This window comes from Dipodomys merriami, unplaced genomic scaffold (genome assembly GCF_024711535.1).
Source record: "Dipodomys merriami isolate MVZ:Mamm:240054 unplaced genomic scaffold, mDipMer1.0.p SCAF_1, whole genome shotgun sequence".
Lineage (NCBI taxonomy): Eukaryota > Metazoa > Chordata > Mammalia > Rodentia > Heteromyidae > Dipodomys > Dipodomys merriami.
Genome location: NW_027202270.1, coordinates 143,567,439 through 143,589,400, shown reverse-complemented (window position 1 = coordinate 143,589,400; position 21,962 = coordinate 143,567,439). Strand labels below are relative to the sequence as shown.

Below are 21,962 nucleotides of genomic sequence, written 5' to 3'. Positions count from 1 at the left end.
GCGTGCCGCCGGAGGGGCGTGCCGCCGGAGGGGCGTGCCGCCGGAAGGGGCGTGCCGCCGGAAGGGGCGGGGCGCCAGAAGGGGCGGGGCGCAGCCTATATATAGGCTGTGAGTTGCAAGTCGGGAGGAGGTTGACGTCTTTCTCCCAGAGGAGAGGAGAGGAGGGGAAAGATAGGGAGTCCTGGAAGGAGTCCAGAGGGGAGTCGTGAGGAGAGCAGGGGGAGAGAGCAACGAAGAAGTAGAGCGATGGAGAGGGGAGACACGGAGTGGAGAGACAGCAGGAGGACACGGAGTGGAGAGACAGCCTGCTGGAGTAGAGCAGGGCAGGGCAAGCCTCCAGAAGCCATTTGGGTCTCCTCCGGAGGTCATTTGGGACTTTCCTGTAGGAGGCCTGAGGAGAGGCTCCTCCCGGAGCAGAGCAGGGCAGGCCTGTGGAGAGTGGAGAGGCCTGCAGAGAAGGAGGAAGGCCAGAGAGGGAGAAGCCTTCCCCTTTGGAGCTTTGGAGCTTTGGAGGTCTAAGGTTTGCAGACTGACTAATTGGTGGTTTGCAGACCAAACTAATAAAGGTCAGGGGGTCAGGGCTGCCTATTGGAGATTTGGAGGTTTGGTGGTTGAAGCTGCTCTTGGTTCTGGGTATCTAGCCCAGGAAGAGGTAGTTGCAGGCCCCCTTTCTGGTGTAAATAGTGTAAATACACTTCTTTTGTTCACCTTTCACTGTGCCTCGATGGATTGTCTTGCTCTTTTGAGGTCATAAGTGCATCTCCCATCAACCCACTGGTATCTCCCATCAGATTTTGGACCCTCCATGCCTCCACAATCACAGAAGTAGTTCCTTAAAACAAGTGTCTTCCTTCATACACACACACACACACACACACACACACACACACACACACATTTGTTCTGTTTCTGTAGAGAACCCTGACAAATGCAGTTTCTCAAAGTACTGGGTTTTGGGGTTTGGGTTTTTTTTTCCTTTAGTTACACAAAAAGGTTTCAATTCAACAGGTCAGTTTATGAGTACAGTACATCTTGATCAATGTTACCCCTTCCATGGTTCTCCTTCTCCCCCATTTCTCCCAATTCCACCTAACTCTTCAATTCACCTGCTTCCATTTTCACAAATGTACATTAAACATTATGACTGCATTTGCCCACCTCTCTTCTCTATAAGGACTTCTTTCCAGTAGCTCTGTATCTACTGGCTTTCAGATGTAAGTCAGAATGCTGAAACTTCTGCAGATATTTCTCAGATCTTTAGGTACTCCAAGTGACAGTCTTTCCCATAGCCAACTAAATAGGGCCTAGAGAATGAGGAGAGAATAATCAAACACTTTCAAAACAGATTATAGTTGATCATGTGGAAACACTGGCACTGTAGACCCATCTAGCATTGTTTTGTAGCTTTTTCATACATATTTGGTGAACAGGAAGATAATCCACATCCTAAATGTATGCCTCCTAGAATGGTAAAGAACATAAAATATCAAACATACAAAAGACGTTTATAGTTTGGATTCTTGTCTTCTTTGTAGTATTTATATAACTACATAAGACTGTAACTATAAAACCTACTCTACCACCACCAAAACTACCATACCTTAGAATTTTTAACCAAACAAAATGTTCTTATCCTGGCATCGCTCAAATCTCCTGTCCTGGCAAAAACAGTTGCCAAATCCTGGATCTGGTGGGGAAGGCGGAGGAAAGCTTTGGCTCCGCCCTTTCTCCCTTCTCCTAGTTCCCAACTGGCGGAAGGAGAGAGCACTCCAACCAATCAACGTTCCACAAGGGCCACCTCCCGCGCGTCTTTCAAAGGCTTCCTAGGAACCAATAAGCGGCTGGAGATTGAACCCAAGCACCCGGAGGCGGAGTGCGAAGTGGAGATACGGTCTGATTGGTTGCTAGAAGACGCTTAGCCCCACCCCTAATTAGGATGCACCAATGACTTGAGAGGAGGGACGAGCTCCGCGCGGGACTTACAGCCGCAACCGCGGCCGGGACGGCAGTCGTAGTGTGGACGTAGCTACTGGAGGCAACGCGGCCCGAGTGTTCAGCTGCCAGTGATGAAGCCGGTGAGTGGGACTGGCGGGCGGCGTTTGGAGGAGCACTGCCCCAAGGACCAGAGTAGACCCTACGTCGAGCTCTTAGAATGGGCGGGCCTGGTCGCCACGGGAGTGGGGTAGCAACCGCCACCAGGGTTGCGGAGGCGGCGCTCCACTGCGGGGGAGCCGGACCCCAGGAGAGGGGCGAGGGGAAGTGGGCGCCTGCTGCGGGCTGTCACCTGTTTCCTGTGGGAGGGTTCATAAGCTCTGGACAGCCTTGTCAGGGAGGACAGACCTGCCTGGGAAACTGAGGCACCAGGAGTCGTTAACGTGATACCTCGGGGGGGGGGGCGGAGGGGAGCACGCTGCACCTGTCAGGCCGGATCCATCAGCGCTCATGTCACGTCGCGGCATCCCAGCGACCACAGCCACCCAGCACACCACCCTCCCCCGGGTTTCCCTGTCCCTGGGCTTGGGTGAAAGCAGAAATGACCCGCCTGTTGGGATTTCTACACACCTGGCTGGGGGGAGGAGGAAGGGAAGAATAAATGTTGTATCTTATTTCATCGAAATTGCTAGAAAGTAAAAAGGGGAGGAGCAGAGACGTTGGCCAGAAGCTGAAGCCCATCCTGACTCCTCTTACCTGCCTCTAAGGTTGACCTACCTATTGATCATAATACTACAGATCCAAAACAACTAAAACCCATAGCTTAAACTGGCTTCTGCCAGATAACAAACAGCACCATTACAGAACACAGCTTCAGAACTAGACAGGGCATTCGGCGGTTACACTTGCTAACCCCAGTTTCAAGTGGGAAGAAGTCACCTGTCTTTCCCTTCAGGCCTCTTTCTCCACTTGTCATCGCCAGAGGGGAAGAATGAGTTATCTGATCTCCAAGTTCAAGAGAAGCAAAACATAGCTCAGTCTTAGCTTCCCTTAGGAGACCCAGGAGACCTACCTGCTGGCATTTCTACTGGAAAGAGCTTTTCTGGTCCAGCAACCCTAGGATGTTGATCACTATCTGTAATTGGGCAGATCATTCTGTTCGATTTTAGCAAGGGAAGTAGCAAGCTCACCTAACTATTGGGCTGTAGTTGAAACGTTGAGCTGCATTTTTGTTCTTGTTCATTTGTCGATCATAGGGCTTGAACTCTGGGCCTGGGCCCTATCCCTTAGCTCTTCAGCTCAAGGCTAGCACGCTCTACCACTTGAGCCACAGTGCCACTTCTGGTTTTCTGAGTGTTTTATTGAAGATAAGAGTCTCACAGACTTTCCCTGGGCTGGCTTTGAACTGTGATCCTCAGCTCTCAGCCTCCGGAATAGCTAGGATTAAAAGGGTGAGCCACCAGCGCCCCTCAGAGCTGCATTTTAAACTCAATAAAACCAACTTTCGCATCCATTCCATAGTCTGATTTCTCAGTTTCTGACAACAGGGAGTAGGAACTTTCTTTTTAATCCATTAAAATTCCAACAGGGAGCTAGGTGTTGGAGGCTCATACTTGTCCTTTTAGCTACTCAAGAGGCTGTGATCTGAGGATCGAGGTTCAAAGCCATCCCAGGCAGGAAAGTCTGTGAAACTCTTATCTCCAGTCAGAAGTGGTAGAACACCAGCCTTGAGCAAAAAGGCTGAGGGACAGCACCCCAAACCCTGACTTCAAGCCCATGTATTGGCACAAAAAATTAACTTGTTCCAACAGGGGATATAGAAGTCTTTCATAGAGAATTGCCACCTCTAGGATTGAGCTCAGCTTTAATCAGCCTCCAAGAGCCATCTCCATTTTTTTCCATTTTTCTAGTCCAGTGATTCATAAAGTTGGAAAGAGGCTAGTTTACCTGTACTTTCCCCAGCACCAAGCTACTAGGCTCTATGGGGGATGTCTTTTGAGAAACCATGCCCCTTTTATTTATTTATTTGTTTGGTTGTTTGTTTGGTCAGTCATGGGGCTTGAACTCTGGGCTTGGGTGCTGTCCCTTAGCTCTTCAGCTCAAAGCCAGCGCTCTACCACTTGAGCCACAGCACCACTTCCGATTTTCTGTTGGTTCATTGAAGATGAGTTTCACTAACTTTCCTGCCCAGGCTGGCTTTGAACCGAGATCCTCACATCTCAGCCTCCTGAGTAGCTAGAATTACAGGCGTGAGCCACTGGCACCTGGCTGACCCTTTTATTTTGATATCACAGTTCCTGATAAAAAAAAAGCCCTTTGTCTGAATTTTCTTAATCATCATTTCCCCCTTTGCCTAGAAACAACCTACTCACACTTCTTTCAAACCAGTTTAACCATCTCAGTGAAACCTGCAGCTCCCTAAGTAGTCATTTCCTTCTGGGCTCTATATCACATGGTTTCTACTCTAGTTTAAACCTTTCTCCTGCAAGCCGGGCGCTGGTGGCTCACACCTGTAATCCTAGCTACTCAGGAGACTGAGATCTGAGGATCACGGTTCAAAGCCAGCCGGGGCAGGCAGGAGAGACCGTGAGACTCCTATCTCCAATAAACCACCAGAAAACCGGAAGTGGCGCTGTAGCTCAAGTGGTAGAGAGCTCGCCTTGAGCTGAAGAGCTGAGGGACAGAGCCCAGGCCCAGAGTTCAAGCCCCACGACCAACAAAAAAAAAAAAAAAACCCTTTCTCCTGCAGTTCACTTGCATGTCCTCTCCCTCCTATTCCCTGGAGGCAAGCTGTATGCTTTACGGATGGTTGCAGTTCCAGGGTGTGGCTGATGAAGGTGTTCAAGAAAAGTTAGTGAATGAATCAACAAATTCTTTCCCTTTATACCTGAGAAAAACTGAGATCCAGGATAAACAAGTCTTTAAGCTAGGACTGCCCATGCTAAAACTGTGTAAACATAAGTTAACTTCTTTTTTTGAAGCCTATTTCAATACAAGCAAGTGAATTTGACTCCTCAGATGAAGAGCCTGGTGAAGATGAACAGACTCCAATTCAGATTTCTTGGTATGTAAGCACTTATAATCTCTCTCTCTCTCTCTCTCTCTCTCTCTCTCTCTCTCTCTCTCTCTCTCTCTCTCCTCTCTCTCTCTCTCTCTCTCTCTCTCTCTCTCTCTCTCTCTCTCTCTCTCTCTCTCTCTCTCTCTCTCTCTCTCTCTCTCTCTCTCTCTCTCTCTCTCTCTCTCTCTCTCTCTCTCTCTCCTCTCTCCTCTCTCCTCCTCTCTCGTCCATCCTGAGTTTCTTGTTTTGCTCAAGGTTAGCACTCTTATCACTTGAGCCACAAAGCCGCTTCTGGCTTTTTCTGTTTGTCTTTTAAGACCAAAGAAATAGTCTGCTAGGTGCCTGTGGCGCACACCTGTAATCCTAGCTACTCAGGAGGCTGAGATCTGAGGATCTTGGTTCAAAGCCAGTGCAAGCAGGAAAATCCATGAGAATCTTATCTCCAATAAACCACTCAGAAAACCGGAAATGGCACTGTGGCTCAAGTGGTAGAGCACTTGCCTTGAGTTGAAGAGCTGAGGGACAGCGCCCAGGCCCAGAGTTCAAGCCCCATGACCGACAAAAAAAGAAAGAAAAGAAATAGCCTATCATTTATCATTAAGTTAATTCTAGATAATGCTTGGAATTATATGTCATAGAACTGCATCTGTTGGCAGACTGTTAAAGATAAAATCCACATTGGGCTGGGAATGTGGCTTAGTGGTAGAGTGCTTGCCTAGCAGGCATGAAACCTTGGGTTCCATTTCTCAGTACCACATAAACAGAAAAAGCCGGAAGTGGTACTGTGGCTCAAGTGGTAAGAGTGCTAGCCTTGAACAACAACAAAAAAGCTCGGGACAGTGCCCAAGACCTGAGTTCAAGCCCCAGAACTGCAAAAAAAAAGCCCATTGATATAATAATCAAGTGCATCTATAGAAAATCAACTACCAAGTCATATCCTGTCCCGACCCGCAGGACTTCAACCAGGGCAATGAACCTAAGCGAGAAGGAATGAAGGGACAAGAGACACGAAGAAGGACAGCAAGACAAGGATTCTGATCAAGCTGCCAAATTTTATTTTTCACACAGGGGTATTTATATGCTTAGAATAAGGAAGCTTTTTCATTGGCCGTAGCAGCTGCAAGATGTTTGCTTAGGGCAGTGTGAAAAGGTGGTCAATAGCAGCTACCTGGTCTTTGTTTGGGGCAGGATGAAAAGACCAGATTCTATAAATAGCCTCGAGAGATAGTCAAGCTTATCATGCAGATAGACTCAACTTTTGGCTTCCGACAATATCCAATGGCTTATGGTTTTGTCAGATTCTCTGGAACTCGCAGTTAAATATTTCTCTCCTCAGGAAAGCACTATCCCCTACTGGAAGGGAAAAGGAGTACTGAGTATCAGTCTCTGATGTTCCTTTATTTTGTCATCGAGTATAATTACTTTTCTTTTTCCCCTTGAAGCCACCATTATTTTCCCTCCAGTTATGGGGCTTGAACTCAGGGCCTGGGTGCTGTACCTGAGCTCTTCCACTCAAGGCTAGCACTCTGCCACTTTGAGCCACAGCTCCACTTCCAGTTTTCTGGTGCTGAATTGGACTTTCCCGCCCTGTCTTTGAACCATAACCCTCCAATCTAAGCCTTCTGAATAGCTAGGATTATAGGCGTCTGCCACCAGTGCCTGGCTTGAAGCCACCTTTTAAGCTCAGAAACCCAACTAATTTTTGATGGCAGATGGTAGTTAAATGATGTCTCTTGTTTTCCTCTAAATTCATCTGCTGACTTGCCAACAAGGTGAGCCTCTGTCCCTGAAATCTGCAAACTGGGATTGTGATTTCTTGGAATTACTTCATTAGATCAAAATCAATGACAAGAAATGGGTGGCCTATGTTTTTCATGATATAAAATTATCTGCTAAGGGCTGGGAATGAGGCTTAGTGGGAGAGTGTTTGCCTAACATGCATGAAGCCCTGGATTCCATTCCTTACTACCACAGAAAAAGCCAAAAGTAGCACTGTGGCTCCAGTGGCAGGGTGCTAGTCTTGAGCAAAAGAAGCTCCGGGACAGTGCCCTGGCCCTGAGTTCAAGCCCAACAACCAACCAAAAAATTATCTACTAAGGTACTGATACAAAAAAAATCTTAAAATAGTAATGTAAAAATGAACATTAAGGATGGAATTGTCAGATGGACATTTTTAACTCATTGACCTAAGATTACTGTGAACATCCCAACTTGAAATCTGAAATACTCTTAAACTTCATGTAGGCACTCAAAAGGTTATAGATTTTAGAGCATTTTGGATTTTGTATACTCAGATTAGGGAGGCTCAACTGGTAAATTCTATGGAAATATTCCAAAATTTAAAACCTCTGAAATCTGAGATTACATGTGGTCCTGGAGCTTTTCAGAAAAGTTACTCAGTCTGCAAAACACACTGGATCAGGGTACAAAATACCAGAGGGTAACTTAGGTACACTGGATACTACTAGCAGTCCAGGCATTGCTGTCTTTAAGGTGAATTTAAATTAACCTGCCATTTTAATCAAGTAAGTCCCTGTTTGAAAACTTCCAGCCTTTCTAGGCTATTTTATGCCTCACCTTTTGATATTAACTCTGTATTTTTGTTCTGTGGCTTCTATAAAACTTGCATTTAAAACATGCCTATCCAGTGGCAAGCCCTCATATGTATTAAGTTGAATTTCCACTTATGACTTTTAAAAAACGGCACTGAACTTGATAAACTTTTCTTTTCAGGCTACCTCTATCACAAATAAATTGTTCTCAGTTTCTCGGTTTATGTGCTCTTCCAGGTAAGTAACACTACATTTGGCTTCCTATTAATGTACTTAGGATAGTTTGGAGGGGTTTTTTGGTTTTTGGTTTTTGGGGTTTTTTTGCTAGCTACTACATCACCAAGCAATAAGAGACTGTCATAGACCAGCACTGGGAAGTGATTTTTAGAAGCCTTCATGGTAGGTTATAGACAAAGGATCATAGATCCACTTTTCTGCCCTTCCAGATCTGTAGTATTCAGAGCTCTACATTTCTAATTTCTTATATCCTCATATTAATAGAACGTAAACTCTGGAGTATGGATGAGGCTGAGGATTCCAACCAGTAACAGAATAAAGAAATTTAGATCAGGAACTGCTTCAGCTGCAATCTATGAATCCCTATATTTAAGAATCTAAGAAGCAGGGCACTGGTGGCTTATACCTGTAATCCTGTTTAGTCAGGAGGCTGAGATCTAAGGATTGAGGTTCAAAGCCTGCCTGGGTAGAAAAGTCCCTGGAAGACTGTCTCCAATTAGCCACTCAAAAACTGGAAGTGGAGCTGTGGTCAATTGGTAGAGCACAAGCCTTGAGCACAAAGAGACTCAGGGACAGGGTCTGGCTTCTGAGTTCAAACCCTACAACCAGAAAAAAAAAAAAAGGTAGTAAGTTAAAATTAAATCCAAACTGGAATTGGAGTATACAAATGATCATATGGAATGATTTTCTAAAATAACTTTTGCATTTATATGACCAAAAACTGACTTTTTTTGCTTGCCTTATTACTGCTTATAGGTTGTAAATTTAAAGATGTTAGAAGAAATGTTCACAAAGACACAGGTAAGTGAAATATGACACAACCTTACTAATATTTTAAAGCTAAAAACCTTGTCGAAAGGAATGACTTGTGTTCCTTCTCAAGCAAAGTAAGTATTCAGTATTTTGTGACATTTTAAGCTATCAACTTATTGTAACATATGAAGAGGTATCTGTGAAGGTCAGAGAACTGATCATGTATCTAAACGCAACTTTGCTTTTCACTAACTATTGTAGTTATGTGAAGAAACTGTATTTGAGGTTAGAATGTGTAAGTTAGAGGTAGAAAAAAAATTTTTTTTTTCCGGTCGTAGTGCTTGAACTGTGGGCCTGAATGCTGTCCCTCAGTTCTCAGCTCAAGGCTAGTGCTCTACCACTTGAGCTACTGCGCCACTTGCGTTTTTCTGGTGGTTTATTGGAAATAAGAGTTTCATGGACTTTCCTGCCCAGCTGGCTTTGAACTGAGATCCTCAGATCTCAGTCTCCTGAGTAGCTAGGATTATAGGTGTGAGCCACTGGCGCCCGGCTAGAGGTAGAAAATATTAAACATGGAACCTATGTTTCTTTGGGCCTGGCTTACTTCACTTAATATAATTTTTTCCCAAGTCTTTCCATTTCCTAACAAATGGGGCAATGTCATTCTTTCTGATGGAGGCATAGAATTCCATTGTGTATATATACCACATTTTCTTGATCCATTCATCTACTGAGGGACATCTGGGTTGGTTCCATATCTTAGCTATGGTAAATAAGGCTGCAATAAACATAGTTGTGCTGGTAGCTTTAGTGTGGTCTTGTTTGTGAACAACTTTGGTGGTGGGGAGGGAAGGGCTTGGGGGGGTGGGGGGGGGAGAATGGGATGGGAAGGGGAAACAAAGGAGGAGGCTACAATGCTTGATAAGAAATGTACTCATTATCTTGCCCATGTAATTGTAACCCCTCTGTACAGTATTTTCACAATTAAAATAAATTAATTAATATTAATTAAACAGAGAAATGACACATTGCATTGCCCAGATCTTTGCACATACCATCTCTTATACACTTGACTGTGGTAGTCAAGGAATTCAGGTAGGTAGGAACGTAGGCTGAGCAGTAGTGAAATTGTTCATGCTTGACAGAAAATATAGAAAGCTAGCATCCATGCCAGGATGTTCATAGCACAGCATCCTTAAGATTCATAATCTAGGGCTGAGAATGTAGCTTAGTGGTAGACTGCTTACCTAGCATGTATGAAGTCCTGGGTTCAATTCCTCAGTACCACATAAACAGAAAAAGCCAGAAGTAGTACTGTGGCTCAAGTGGTAGAGTGCTAGCCTTGAGCAAAAGAAGCTCAGGGACAGTGCCCAGGCTCTAAATTCAAGCCTTAGGACTGGCCAAAAAAAAAGGAAAAAAGAAAAAAAATTCATAATCTACTCCAATGAGGAATTTACATACTGTGTAATATTAACAAATGTGGTTTTTCAAACTATTTTATTACGAATGGTCTGGAATATCTCATCTACTTATTCCCACCATCATTAAGATAGAGAAAATTAAAATGTATGTATTGCTTGATTCTGATCAGTATATATATATAAAATTTTTCTTCTTTTTTTTTTTTTTTTGTCTGTTGTGGAGCTTGAACTCTGGGCCTGGGCACTGTCTCTCAGCTCCTCAGCTCAAGGCGAGCACTCTACCAGTTGAGCCACAGTGCCACTTCCGTTTTTCTAGTGGTTAATTGGAGGTAAGAGTCTCATGGACTTTCCTGCCTGGTCTGGCTTTGAACTGGGATCCTCAGATCTCAGCCTCCTGAGTAGCTAGGATTACAGGTGTGAGTCACTGGCACCTGGCAGATTTTTTATATCTTAATTTTTTTCTGGTTGTTTTGAAACATCAGTTTGTTAGTATACTTTTTTTCCTTCCCCTAAAAATCTAAAACAGGACAATACCTGAGTTGACCATTACTACGTTACTATTTATTTTATTTTATTGGAGAACAGTACTGGCTGCCCACTCAGCTTGCTTGCTCTGCTGGCACTCTACCACTTGAGCCACACCTCCAGTCCAGAGTTTTCATGGTTATTTTGGAAATGGAGAATTGGGGACTTTTCTGCTTGGGCTGGCTTTGAACTGCCATTGTCCAGGTCTCAATGTTTTATATCTTAAATTCCATTCAAGATCTCATTGCAAAAAAAAAAAAAAAACATTTTTAAGAGTTGTTTTTTTTTAAATGAGCTACTTCAGCCCAGCACTGGTGATTCATGCCTATAATCCTAGCTACTCTGGAGGCTGAGATCTGAGGATCACAGTTCGAAGCCAACCCGGACAGGAAAGTCCATGAGACTCTTAACTCCAATAAACCACCAGAAAATCGGAAGTGCACTTGAGCTGTGGCTCAAGTGGTAGAGCGCTAGCCTTGAGCTGAAGAGCTGAGGGAAAGCGCCTAGGCCCAGAGTTCAAGCCCCACAACCAGGGAGGAAAAAAGAGCAACTTCTTTTATAGAATATACTAAATAGGTAGTATTAGAAATAGCCCAGGATGTTGCAGTGTCACACAGGAATAAGGACACCAGCTCAAAAGGAACTCCGCATAAGATTTCTTAATTTCCCGGGCGCCAGTGGCTCACTCCTATAGTCCTAGCTACTCAGGAGGCTGAGATCTGAGGATCGTGATTCAAAGCCAACCCAGGCAGGAAAGGCTGTGAAACTCTTATCTCCAATAACCCACTCAGAAAACCTCGGAAGTGGTGCTGTGGCTCAAATGGTAGAGCACTAGCCTTGAGCTGAGTTGCTGAGGGACAGTGCCCAGGCCCAGAGTTCAAGCCCCATGACCATCAAAATCAAACAAACAAATAAAAAAAAAGATTTCTTAATTATAGTGCAGGGAGAAAAGCATGTAACTAAAATGTAATTAACAAGGTCCAAGCCACCTAGCCAAAGCAGGAACTTTTAAAAAAAAAATTACCTCAAATTAATAGGAAGAAAACTACTTTGATAGAAAAGACATTTTTTTCTCAAAATAGATTTTCCAAAATGTACAAAACTGGTCTTGAACCAATTATTTAAATTGTATTTTATTTACTATTTAAATGTTCTCCAAATGGAAATTTCCTGTCATGATGGATGTGAATGAGGCAGAAAAATCTTTACAAATACAGCAAGGGCACTAAAACCTAGGCTGGAGGCATGGCTCAAGTGGTACAGAGCTAGGAGAACAAACAAGCTGAGCAAGCATGAGACCCTAAATTAAAACAGAAGAAGGGAAGGAGGACCTATACAAAATGTCCTTGAATAGAGAGCTTCGAGATCAGCCTGAATTATTTGCTTTAACCCATATACTTCACTGAGAATACTGCCACAAGGAAGTTCTAGAGTATAGAATTCCTGTAGCATATTTCATAGCTCATATGGTTGCAAAGAAAATAGCTAAGCCAAGTAAATTTAATAGAATTAATGGTTGTTGAGAGCCCTAGTTCATAAAATTAAATACCCAGTGGTGTGGCAGAGTACAGATATGAGGAAAAATGAAAGAGCCCTGGCCCTGCCATGCTTACATGAAAACAAACAGCAGAATGGTAAACCAGCAAAGTTGATTTTGTGAGGGAAAAAATTTTTAATGTGCTATCATTCCTTCTCAACAGTTTATTTATCATGTGTTTTAAGTTTATTTTAAAGCAGCATTTATTGCCTTTTTATGCAAGAACAGCAATATAATTGACCTGATATCGAGTAGAAAGCATTTGACTTACAAATCAGTGTGGTTTAATTCTAATCATCTATGGGTTCAGATGTTCTCAATAGCCATTACAACATATACAAATTATCACCTGTTATTAGTGAGGCTTAAGAATGTCAGCACCTATTATCTACTTGATCATGTTTACATTTGTCATGTCTGATGTGTATGTCTGTGTGTATCTTGGTCTGTTGACAGAAGAACTAAGGAGCTATGGTATACAGGACATATTTGTTTTCTGCACCAGAGGGGAACTGTCAAAATATAGAGTCCCAAACCTTTTGGACCTCTACCAGCAGTATGGAATTATCACTCATCACCATCCGATCCCAGATGGAGGGACGCCTGACATAGACAGGTGCTGGGAAATAATGGAGGAGCTTGCAATCTGCCTCAAAAACAACCGCAAAACCTTAATACAGTATGTTCTCCTTTTCTCCATATGCTACCCAAGAGATGTCTCCTTGTTCAGTTACTTCCTACCTCCTACTTCTGTCAAAAGGATTAGAAAGGCATAATGTACAACATCTGATACAGGGACAGCACTCATATAGCTACCATGATTGTCAAGAGGAAGGACAGAAAACACGGAGACTAGAAATGTTTAGAAGAAAAGAGCAAGCTTGTTTTTCTTTTTTCCTTTTGTTTTTGAATTTTAGTGGCAGTTTGGGAAAACCACCCTCACCGTCCACAAACAAGTACTGTCACCAACAAAGATGGGGCCTTATTCTTGTACTATATTATTATTTGCTAATATCTGTTAGCCTATCACTTGCTTAGTTGCTTTTATTAGCAGTCAGTTATTGTTTTCAAAACACACAGGGAAAAAATATCACTAAGTAATGAGCAAAACTATGACTTGAAATTTACATTTAATATCTAACTTTTCTACCAGAATGAAATAGGCCTCTCATTATTTGTTGGTGGCTACAAAAATACAAGTTGCTGATCTGAATGTTTACAATCAACTAAAATAAGTTAAGGCTTGGAGGAAGTAGGAGTGAGTAGTCATGGGCAGTAGATTCGAACATCACAAAGATTAGGATAATTAACAATAAATGCTCTGCCAGAAGGCAGACATGCAGAGCAAGTGTCTGTCTTTCACTGTGAATGTTGTTCAGTTTGTATCCCTATAAGCCATTTATGCTTTGGAACAAGGGCAGGTACTTCCAACTACTAATATCTAAGGGGCCATTGTTTTGTGGTAGAGATATACAAGCTATACCAGTAGCCACCTCAGTCTTAAGGAACCTAGTGAAAGGGTAATTTCAGCCAACATCTCTCCTTAAACCTACAGCTTAGAGTCAGGTGCTGGTGGTTCACACCTATAATCCTAGCTAATCAGGAGGCTGAGATCTAAGGATATCAGTTCAAACCCTGCCCAGGAAGAAAAGTACCTCTGTGACTTTTATCTCCAAGAAATTACTCAGAAGTGGTACTTATGACTCAAGTGGTAGAGCCCTAGCCTTGAGCACAAAGAGGCTCAGGGGCAGTACCCAGGCCCTGAGTTCAAGCCCCAGAACTGGAAAAAAAAAAAATCTAGCTTGAGGAATCTCATGCCAGTAGTGCATGAGTGAGGGAAAACCACCAGTACAAGGGACTTCAGTGATATAACAACGTGATCAAGCTAACTTGATACACAGAAGCAATAGCTTGCAGAATAGGCAATAAAGAATTAGAAGGCATCTTGCAGCTGACACTTTCCATTCTTTCTCTAGGAAAAAGTATAATCTCTCATCTAGTTCTAATTATAAGGATAAAATTTCAGAAGATACAGTTGTCTATACTTACAAAATAATATTAGATGCAGCTAGTGAAAAAGGTTTCCCCATTTTTTAGGCTTCTTTTGTGAAACAGTTCTAAGGTTTTTGTGGGGTTTTTCTCCAAATAAATTTTTGAAAGCAACACCTATTGAAAAGTTTCCAGAGATCAAGCTAGTTCCATTGAAGAGATCTTAACAAATTTTACTCTAGCCGGTTCAGCAAATTAGATGCCCCAGTGTTTGAACAGAATATAAACAAGATGGCCAGATAGACAAGTGCTCTTCCCTAACTAGAACATTTCAGGTCCCATTTAAAAAAGGCCAGGAGGCCGGGTACCAGTGGCTCACACCTGTAATCCTAACTACTCAGGAGGCTGAGATCTGAGGATCACGGTTCAAAGCTAGCCCAGGCAGAAAAGTCCCAGAGACTCTTACATCCAGTTTACCACTAGAAAACTGGAAGCGGCACTGAGGCTCACGCAGTAGGGTGCTCACCTTGAGCTGAAGAGCTTAGGGACAGTGCCCAGGCCAAGAGTTCAAGCCCCACACCCAACAACAACAAAAGGCGAGGAGAGTTCTAATGTTTGGATTTTTCTTGTTTTAGAGTTTTCAGAGTTCTCTTACAATTACTACTTTATTTGGATAAAGATGATTTTCTATATATATATACTGTTGTTAGGTGTTCACAATGCTAGACAGCCACAATGCCTACTTTAGAACAGGATCTAGTAGCCTTTCCATTGTCCTATTCCCTGCCAGCACTCACTGGTTCTGCCCAGGAATTTTCCACCCTTTATAAAAAGCAGTAAACAGTTTACCTACTGTTACTACATTGTTTCTTTGGGCTCTTATAACACAGGAGAACAAAGTAGATGGCTTATAAAACACAGAAATTGACTCTCCTCCAGTTCTAGAGACTAGAAGTTCAAAGTCACGGTGTCAACAGAGCCATGATCTGAGACTTTGTATAGAATCCCTCTTTGCCTCTTCCTAGCTTTTAGTAGTGTTTATCTATCCTATCATTCCTTGGCTTGTAGCTGCATCACTCCAGTCTGCCTCTGTCATCAAGGGACTCCCTCCAGGCTTTTATCTTCATATGTGTTCATCTTACAATGATAGTATATCGGGTTAGCACCCATCCCAATGACCTCATTCAATTAAATTTGCGAAGATCTATTTCTGAATAAGGTCACATGCATAGGTACCTGGGACAAGGATCTCAGCATGCCCTTTGAACTTCAGGCCTTGCCCTTGATACACAAGAACCTTACCACCTGAGCCATGTCCCTATAACTGAACCTGTGTCACCTACTGTGGATCAAACACTGAAACTACAAGAAATCCAAACCTAACAGCACTACATATAAGTGCAATAAAAGCATACCACACAGGACAGTGATGGTTCTGTAGGAACATAGACATTTCAGGAAATGACATTTGAGCTGGGTTTGGAAGATGAATGGGAATTCATTAAACAGCTGATGAAAGTATCCCAAGGTGTAAAGTAGTATTAATCTAGAAGAAACCTACTGAAGTGATCAACATTTCTCCACATGTATATGGTAGATCCAGATCTCTATGAAACAAGCTTACCTTTGGGACACTTTGTGCAATTCTGGAGTCAGTACCTATTTGGCCTTTTATCTCACATCCTCTCATATACATATCTATAGATTAACCTACAATACTCTACTGTAATTGAGTTCATGATAAGTCATCAGTACTAAATTAGGTCATTAGTACTAAATCTTCTAAGTCAGAAGATGTGAAGGGATTCTTGAAGATTATTTAAATGACTGATTTTTTGCAACTTAAATTCTCATTTTTCTGGAAAACCTAATTTTGCTTATTTCTTCATAATGCTAGATAATAACAGCCAACATTCATCTTTTCAGCTGTACCACATTCTATTCTAAGCCCTCTACAAATGCTGCCACATTCAGCCCTCCTGCAGGCATAGGTCTACTGCTAGCCCCATGATAAGTAAGAAGGCAAAGCCCAGAGAGCCTAAAGAACCCTCTTGCTTTGCCTACCTAGCAAAGGGCAGAGCCAGGATCCACACACTCACTGCTCAAAGCCTCTGTCTACTACTATGAACAGGTTTTCGAGATAAGTGAAAGGGCTATTGTATGGATACTATTTACTCCATAATTACTAAGATTTTGTTTAAAAACACAGAAAAATAAAATAGGCAGTTGGTGAAGTCTAATTCTTATGATTAATAACACGCTTCATTCTTCACTATGGATCTGGAACATGAAGGGGGCAATAAAAGGCATTCCCTGCCTTGCCCCTTAGAGGTTCACAATACCTCTGCACAAATAAGCACCTCTGGCTTTTGGTTAATTAAACAATCTTTGTAAGTGAGGCACTATGCTGAACCTTAGAGATACCTAGCAGGAAGTGCAAGTGACTGTAACTTGGAATGGAAGAAAAATGTATAAACTTCAAAACTGTATTTCCCTTTCAGCTGTTATGGAGGCCTTGGAAGATCCTGTCTTGGTAAGAACTGTTTTCTCATTATTCCTCTAACCTCCAAGTAGGCAAACCCCTGGCTATAGGCTCACTTTATACCGAATTGAGACAAAACTCAATGTTTGCCAAAACATAAAGGATTACTTAAGGCCCTGAACATCATGGCAGCAGGAGGTATTTTCAGCTTTGTTGTAGAGGATTCTACAAAACACCACTTAAAAGTCTTAGCCACCTGCATTGTTTTTGCTAATACTCCCTATGGATGTATGAATCTGACAGTAACTTCTAAATAATGGATAGCATAAGTATAAAGGCTAATTATTTACCAAATGTTAACTTCAAAACTTTTCCAAAAACTTTGCTATGAAAAAAATTGGTAATATGTCTCACTAGAGGAAGTTATTCCTTTCAGTGCTAAACAAGATCAAAATTAACTTGTTCATTCAAAGGACACTATTAAAGTGAAAAGATTGCCTACAAAACAAATGAAACTATTTGCAAAACCATGTATTGGATAAAGGACTTGTGTCTAGATTATATGAAGTACTAATATAACTCAGTATAAAAAGACAGCTCATTTTTTTATTTTATTTTGCCAGTCCTCGGGCTTGAACTCAGAGCCTGGGCACTGTCCCTGAGCTTCTTTTGCTCAATGCTAGCACTCCACCACTTGAACCACAGCACCACTTCCAGCTTTTTCTGTTTATGTGGTACTAAGGAATCAAATCCAGGGCTTAATGCGTGCTAGGCGAGCACTCTACCACTAAGCCATATTCCCAGTCTCAATTTTTTTTTATTGAGCAAAGGATCTAAATAAACATTTTTTCCAAACAAAATGCACAAATGACCAGTAAGCACATGAAAAAAATGCTCAACACCTTAGCCATCAGAGAAATGCAAATCAAAAACACATAGTGAGGCTGTGATTTAAAAACAACTTTTTTTGAACCAGATACCCATGGTTCATGCCTTTAACCTAGCTGCTTGGGAGGCTGAGAACAGAAAGATCATAGTGCAAGGCCAGCACAGGCAGAAAAGTTAGTAAGATTCCCCTCTCCACCTACATTTGGGTGCAGTGGCACTTGCCTATTATCAAAAATTACCGAGGAAGCTGGGCTTGGGAGGATCGGAGTGCAGGGCCAGCCTGGGCATAAAAGTCTGTGAGATTCTATCTCAGATAGAAGCTGGACATGGTAGCACATGCCTGTGATCCCAGTGATTACAGAAAGCCTAATGTAGAGCTAGATCAGCTCAAGTATACACCCAGGTAGAAAGTGAGACCCTTCTTCCCCCTCCACGCCCCCCCACCAAAAAACAAAAACAAAACAATGAAAAACAGGATGCTGGTATGCTCAGTGGTATCAATAAGCTCACATCTCAATACTGGGGGAAAAAAAGAAAAATATATAACATAATATATATTCATCAGTGAGGATGCAGAGAAACTGGAACCCTTACACATCACTGGTGGGAATGTAAAATGGAACTGCTTCAGACTATGAGTCTACTTAAACAGCTAAGCATGATGGCACTTGTAATGCCAGCACTCAGGAGACAAAGGCAAAGACTGAGTTCATGGCCAGCCTGGGCTACATAATGAAACCCTGACACAAGACAGAACTTGCAAACACGTATTAACCAATTAGTCAAAAAAATAAACATCCCAAATGTCCATCCACGGATGGACATACATAATGTGGTAGATTATTTAGGTATAAAAATGAAAGGATACATCACAATATGAACCTTGAACAAGTGAAAAAGGTCACAAAAGACCACATACTCCACTTTCATGCAGAATCCCCAACAGTTGTTCTCTATAGAACCAAAAAGTTGATCGATGGTTGTTTGGTGCAGAGACTAAGGAGATGGGTAATAGGATGGGATGTTTGTGAAACTGTGCAGGGCTTTGAGAAAGGTGTTGCTATGTAACTCAATCCTTCTACTGCTGACTTCCAAGTGCTGGGACTACAAGTAGTTACCACACCACCTCACTAAGTTGGGACTTCTTCATAAATATTTAAAACTTATGATATTGATTTTACATTATCTGTAAATATACTAAAATTCACTGAAGTGCACACTTTAAATGAAATGTATAGTATATAAATTGTATTTAATAAAGCAATCAGAATGGACCATGTTAAAACTTTAGATCAATCAGTCACTTAAATACCAGAAGCACAAATAAAAAAAAAAAGCCCCCAATCTTTTGATTCATTTGTAACTGTAATACTAAAGTGACAAGTCTGAACATCAAATGCCCTACACTATCACCGTTTTTTCCTAACAATTTTTTTTCTGTCATATTCTCTTAGTAGCCGCTTGTCTCCTCTTGTACCTGTCTGACACAGTCTCACCACAACAAGCCATAGACAGCCTTCGAGATGTAAGAGGATCTGGGGCGATCCAGACTATTAAAGTAAGGAGCTCAAAAGTTCCTGTTTGCTTGGTAGGATAGCATAATATACAGCCAGGGCACCACAATGAAAATCCAACACATGCTTACTTCAGACACACCTGTTTTTTAATTTACACTTAAAACAGAACTCACAAGTCTGCAAAAGCCCACAGTATTTTAAGCAAAATGGTGAAAAAATTTTAACTTCCCACCTTCCTCTTCCAGGGTCTACTACTGTTCAGTTTTTGCCCATCAGTTCTGGGAATAGATCCTCTCAATCAGAATGGGACGGGTGGTTACTATAAATTTGGTATTTTCTTGGGAAGATGTTTTTTTCAGAAAGCTCTAAATAAGATCCTACTATGCCACTGAATCACTTAACAAAGCTGGATTAATGGTGTGCTTGATTTTTTCTTAAATGTAAAGCAGTACTCATTGCCTTTTCTGCTGTGGATAACAAATGTGGCATCTTCCACATAGGGACAAAGAACCTTTTTTCTGCCAAGGGCCATTTGGACATTTATAACTTCATTATGGGCCATACAGAATGATCAGTACAGGCAGGTAACTGTGGGCAGCAGTAGAACCATATGTCCGTCCCACAATGTGCCAAATGATTGTGGCTCACAAAGCTGACTCCTGAGAACACTTCAGAAACAGCACGGAGCCACCTTGTACTCATACACTGTTTTGTAGAATGGGAACTTTTTTATACAACTACTTAAAAGATAATAAAAATATGTAAAAAAAAAAAAAAAACCAACCAGCACAGAGCAATGCCAAGGATATTATTGTAGACTGTTACCAACACAGCTCTGCAGTTTCCCTTTACTTCTAGGCCTATAGAGTTAGTGTGCCTTCCTTCCTCAAGTATCCTGTCCAGCTTTCCACTGGATCACACAAAAGAGTGGGTGTTAAAAAAATCTTGGCCTTTAGGCAGAGATGATTTTAAGAGTCTATCTTCCCTGGGATAACTGCTAAATGATTCTCCAGGCTATTTAAGTAAGGTCATTCACAAAACATTCCATATAGGAGCCACTGTACAATTTTTAAAAGGACAAGTTATGTTAAAAATCAAATCATGCTTCAAATTTTTCTCTTTGAAACACATGGTCAAATACGTGTATGAACACACATTTTATACTGCTAATACTGGAAAAAATGAAGCTTGCATTAGTATGGGCTGCAGCTGATTACCCTAGGCATTCCATGTCCAACAGGCTTTAACCTACTGCTAAGATAGGTTAGCAGTATGTGGCTGGCATGGGATTGGGATGAAATGAGATGACCAGCTATCCTTTGGGAAGCTACTCAAATTCCAAATCATTCCATGCTTTTATTTTGCCTATCTACTAAGATTAATGTTTATTTTTTAATGTCTATGAAAATTGTCCCAAAGATTGTGGGATCACAAAAAGCACTCTAGGGCTTCTATAAATTGAGAAATAGATTTTCTTGAGCATGCCACTGTTAATTACTACTTTAGATATTCTCTCCTCCCTATTCTGAAGGGGAAAAAATGCTATTAAAAATAATGCCTGGGGGGGGGGTGGGAGGAGTTGGGGAGGGAAGTGATGGTAGGGGAAAATAAAGGAGGTAACAATGCTTGCTATGAAATGTACTCATTACCCTACTCATATAACTGTAACCCCTCTGTACACTTTTACAATAAAAAAATACTAGCAACAATCAAAAATAATAATGCCCTTATTTACTTTTAATCTTATTTGGCCCTGCCATAGAATTATAAAATTTTCATCTGAATTTTATGCTACCTTCAGATCTTTAGAGATTTTAACATCAATAGTTATTCAACTGTAGACAACTTTATTTCAGGATAAAACTGCCCTAGGCTGCAAATGCTTCTTACCAAAAATGTAAAATTGTTCTTAGCAAGTGTGTGTGTGTGTGTGTGTGTGTGTGTGTGTGTGTGTGTGTGTGTGTGGTGTGTGTGTGTGTGTGTGTGTGTGTGTGTGTGTGTGTGTGTGTGTGTGTGTGTGTGTGTGTGTGTGTGTGTGTGTGTGTACCTGATACCTACTATGGCAACTAGTTTTCTACGTGGTACTTCAATGTCTCTTTACTTTTTTTCAGCAATATAATTATCTTCATGAGTTCCGAGACAAATTAGCCTCCTATCTATCAACAAGAGAGTCACTGTCAAGATCTGTGTCAAGATGACGAATTTCAAATAGCTTATATATGACCATGTCTGAAATTTAAAATTCCTCTAGTATAATCTATACAGAAATAAGACAACTCATGATGTCTCCTTGAATGTAAATGTTTATGTGCAGATATTCCTAAAGTTTTTATTGACAAAATTCACTGTGTTGATTCCATCTCTCAAAGAAGGGGTAAAGTGGTAGTTTTCCTTTTAGAAATGTACTGCCCTGTTAGGCACCAGTGGTTCATGCCTGTAATCATAGCTACTCAGGAGGCTGAGATCTGAGAATTGTGGTCCAAAGCCAGCCAGAGCAGGAAGGTCCGTGAGACTCTTATCACCAGTTAACCACCAAAAAGCCAGAAGTAGAGCTATGGCTCAAGTGATAGAGACCTAGCCTTGGGCAAAAAAGCTCAGGAACAGCTCCTAGGCCCTAAGCAATGCCCTAGGACCAACACCAAAAAAAAAAAAAAGCCTGGCAATGGTGGCTAACATCTATAATCCTTGTGACTCAGGAGGCTGAGACCTGAGGATGGAGAGTTTCAAAAAGGCCAGAAGTGGAGGTAAGTGGTAGCATGCTAGCCTTGAGCTCAAAAGCTGCAGGGATGTACCCAGGCTGAGCTCATGCGCGCGCACACACACACACACACACACAGGAGCGAGCACGTGAGAAAAGATGGGAAATACTTTCATATTTTTATTATTACCACATTCTTTGTTCTAGTTAGCATATGACATAGCAATGTATAAGGTTTTGTGTAAGTACCCCTTTATTTTGCCATATTAGAGCCAAGCCACTTGTTTTAAGAGATCGCACTAGTCTATCACATAGTGGTCCCATGGATCAGTACAGGGTGCACCAGTTGTCAGCTGGATATTACTATTAGGCT

The 21,962-nt window shown here is 41.8% G+C and overlaps 1 protein-coding gene across 4 annotated transcripts; it reads left to right on the top strand.

Moving 5' to 3' along the window:
- The first annotated feature begins 1,946 nt into the window (after positions 1-1,946).
- Cdkn3 (cyclin dependent kinase inhibitor 3) lies at positions 1,947-21,186 on the top strand. Of its 4 annotated transcripts, none has more exons than XM_070033076.1 (8): positions 1,947-2,075; positions 4,914-4,996; positions 7,724-7,779; positions 8,536-8,580; positions 12,472-12,631; positions 16,506-16,537; positions 18,832-18,932; positions 21,003-21,186. In XM_070033076.1, exons 1-8 carry the CDS (start codon positions 2,067-2,069, stop codon positions 21,087-21,089), a joined length of 573 nt encoding a protein of 190 aa, XP_069889177.1. In that variant the 5' UTR covers positions 1,947-2,066; the 3' UTR covers positions 21,090-21,186. The 4 variants fall into 4 exon arrangements, with proteins under 4 accessions (XP_069889177.1, XP_069889176.1, XP_069889174.1 ...); XM_070033075.1 differs by having other exon boundaries at positions 1,948-2,075; positions 18,829-18,932; XM_070033073.1 differs by having other exon boundaries at positions 1,949-2,075; positions 12,472-12,694.
- Positions 21,187-21,962: the final 776 nt, after the last annotated feature.

What these genes read in the sequence shown, in the direction of transcription:
- Cdkn3 (XM_070033071.1), top strand. An exon ending in CGGTTTATGTGCTCTTCCAG is followed by an intron (nt 7,780 to 8,535) that starts GTAAGTAACACT and finishes TACTGCTTATAG; the next exon opens with GTTGTAAATTTAAAGATGTT. An exon ending in AAATGTTCACAAAGACACAG is followed by an intron (nt 8,581 to 12,471) that starts GTAAGTGAAATA and finishes GTCTGTTGACAG; the next exon opens with AAGAACTAAGGAGCTATGGT.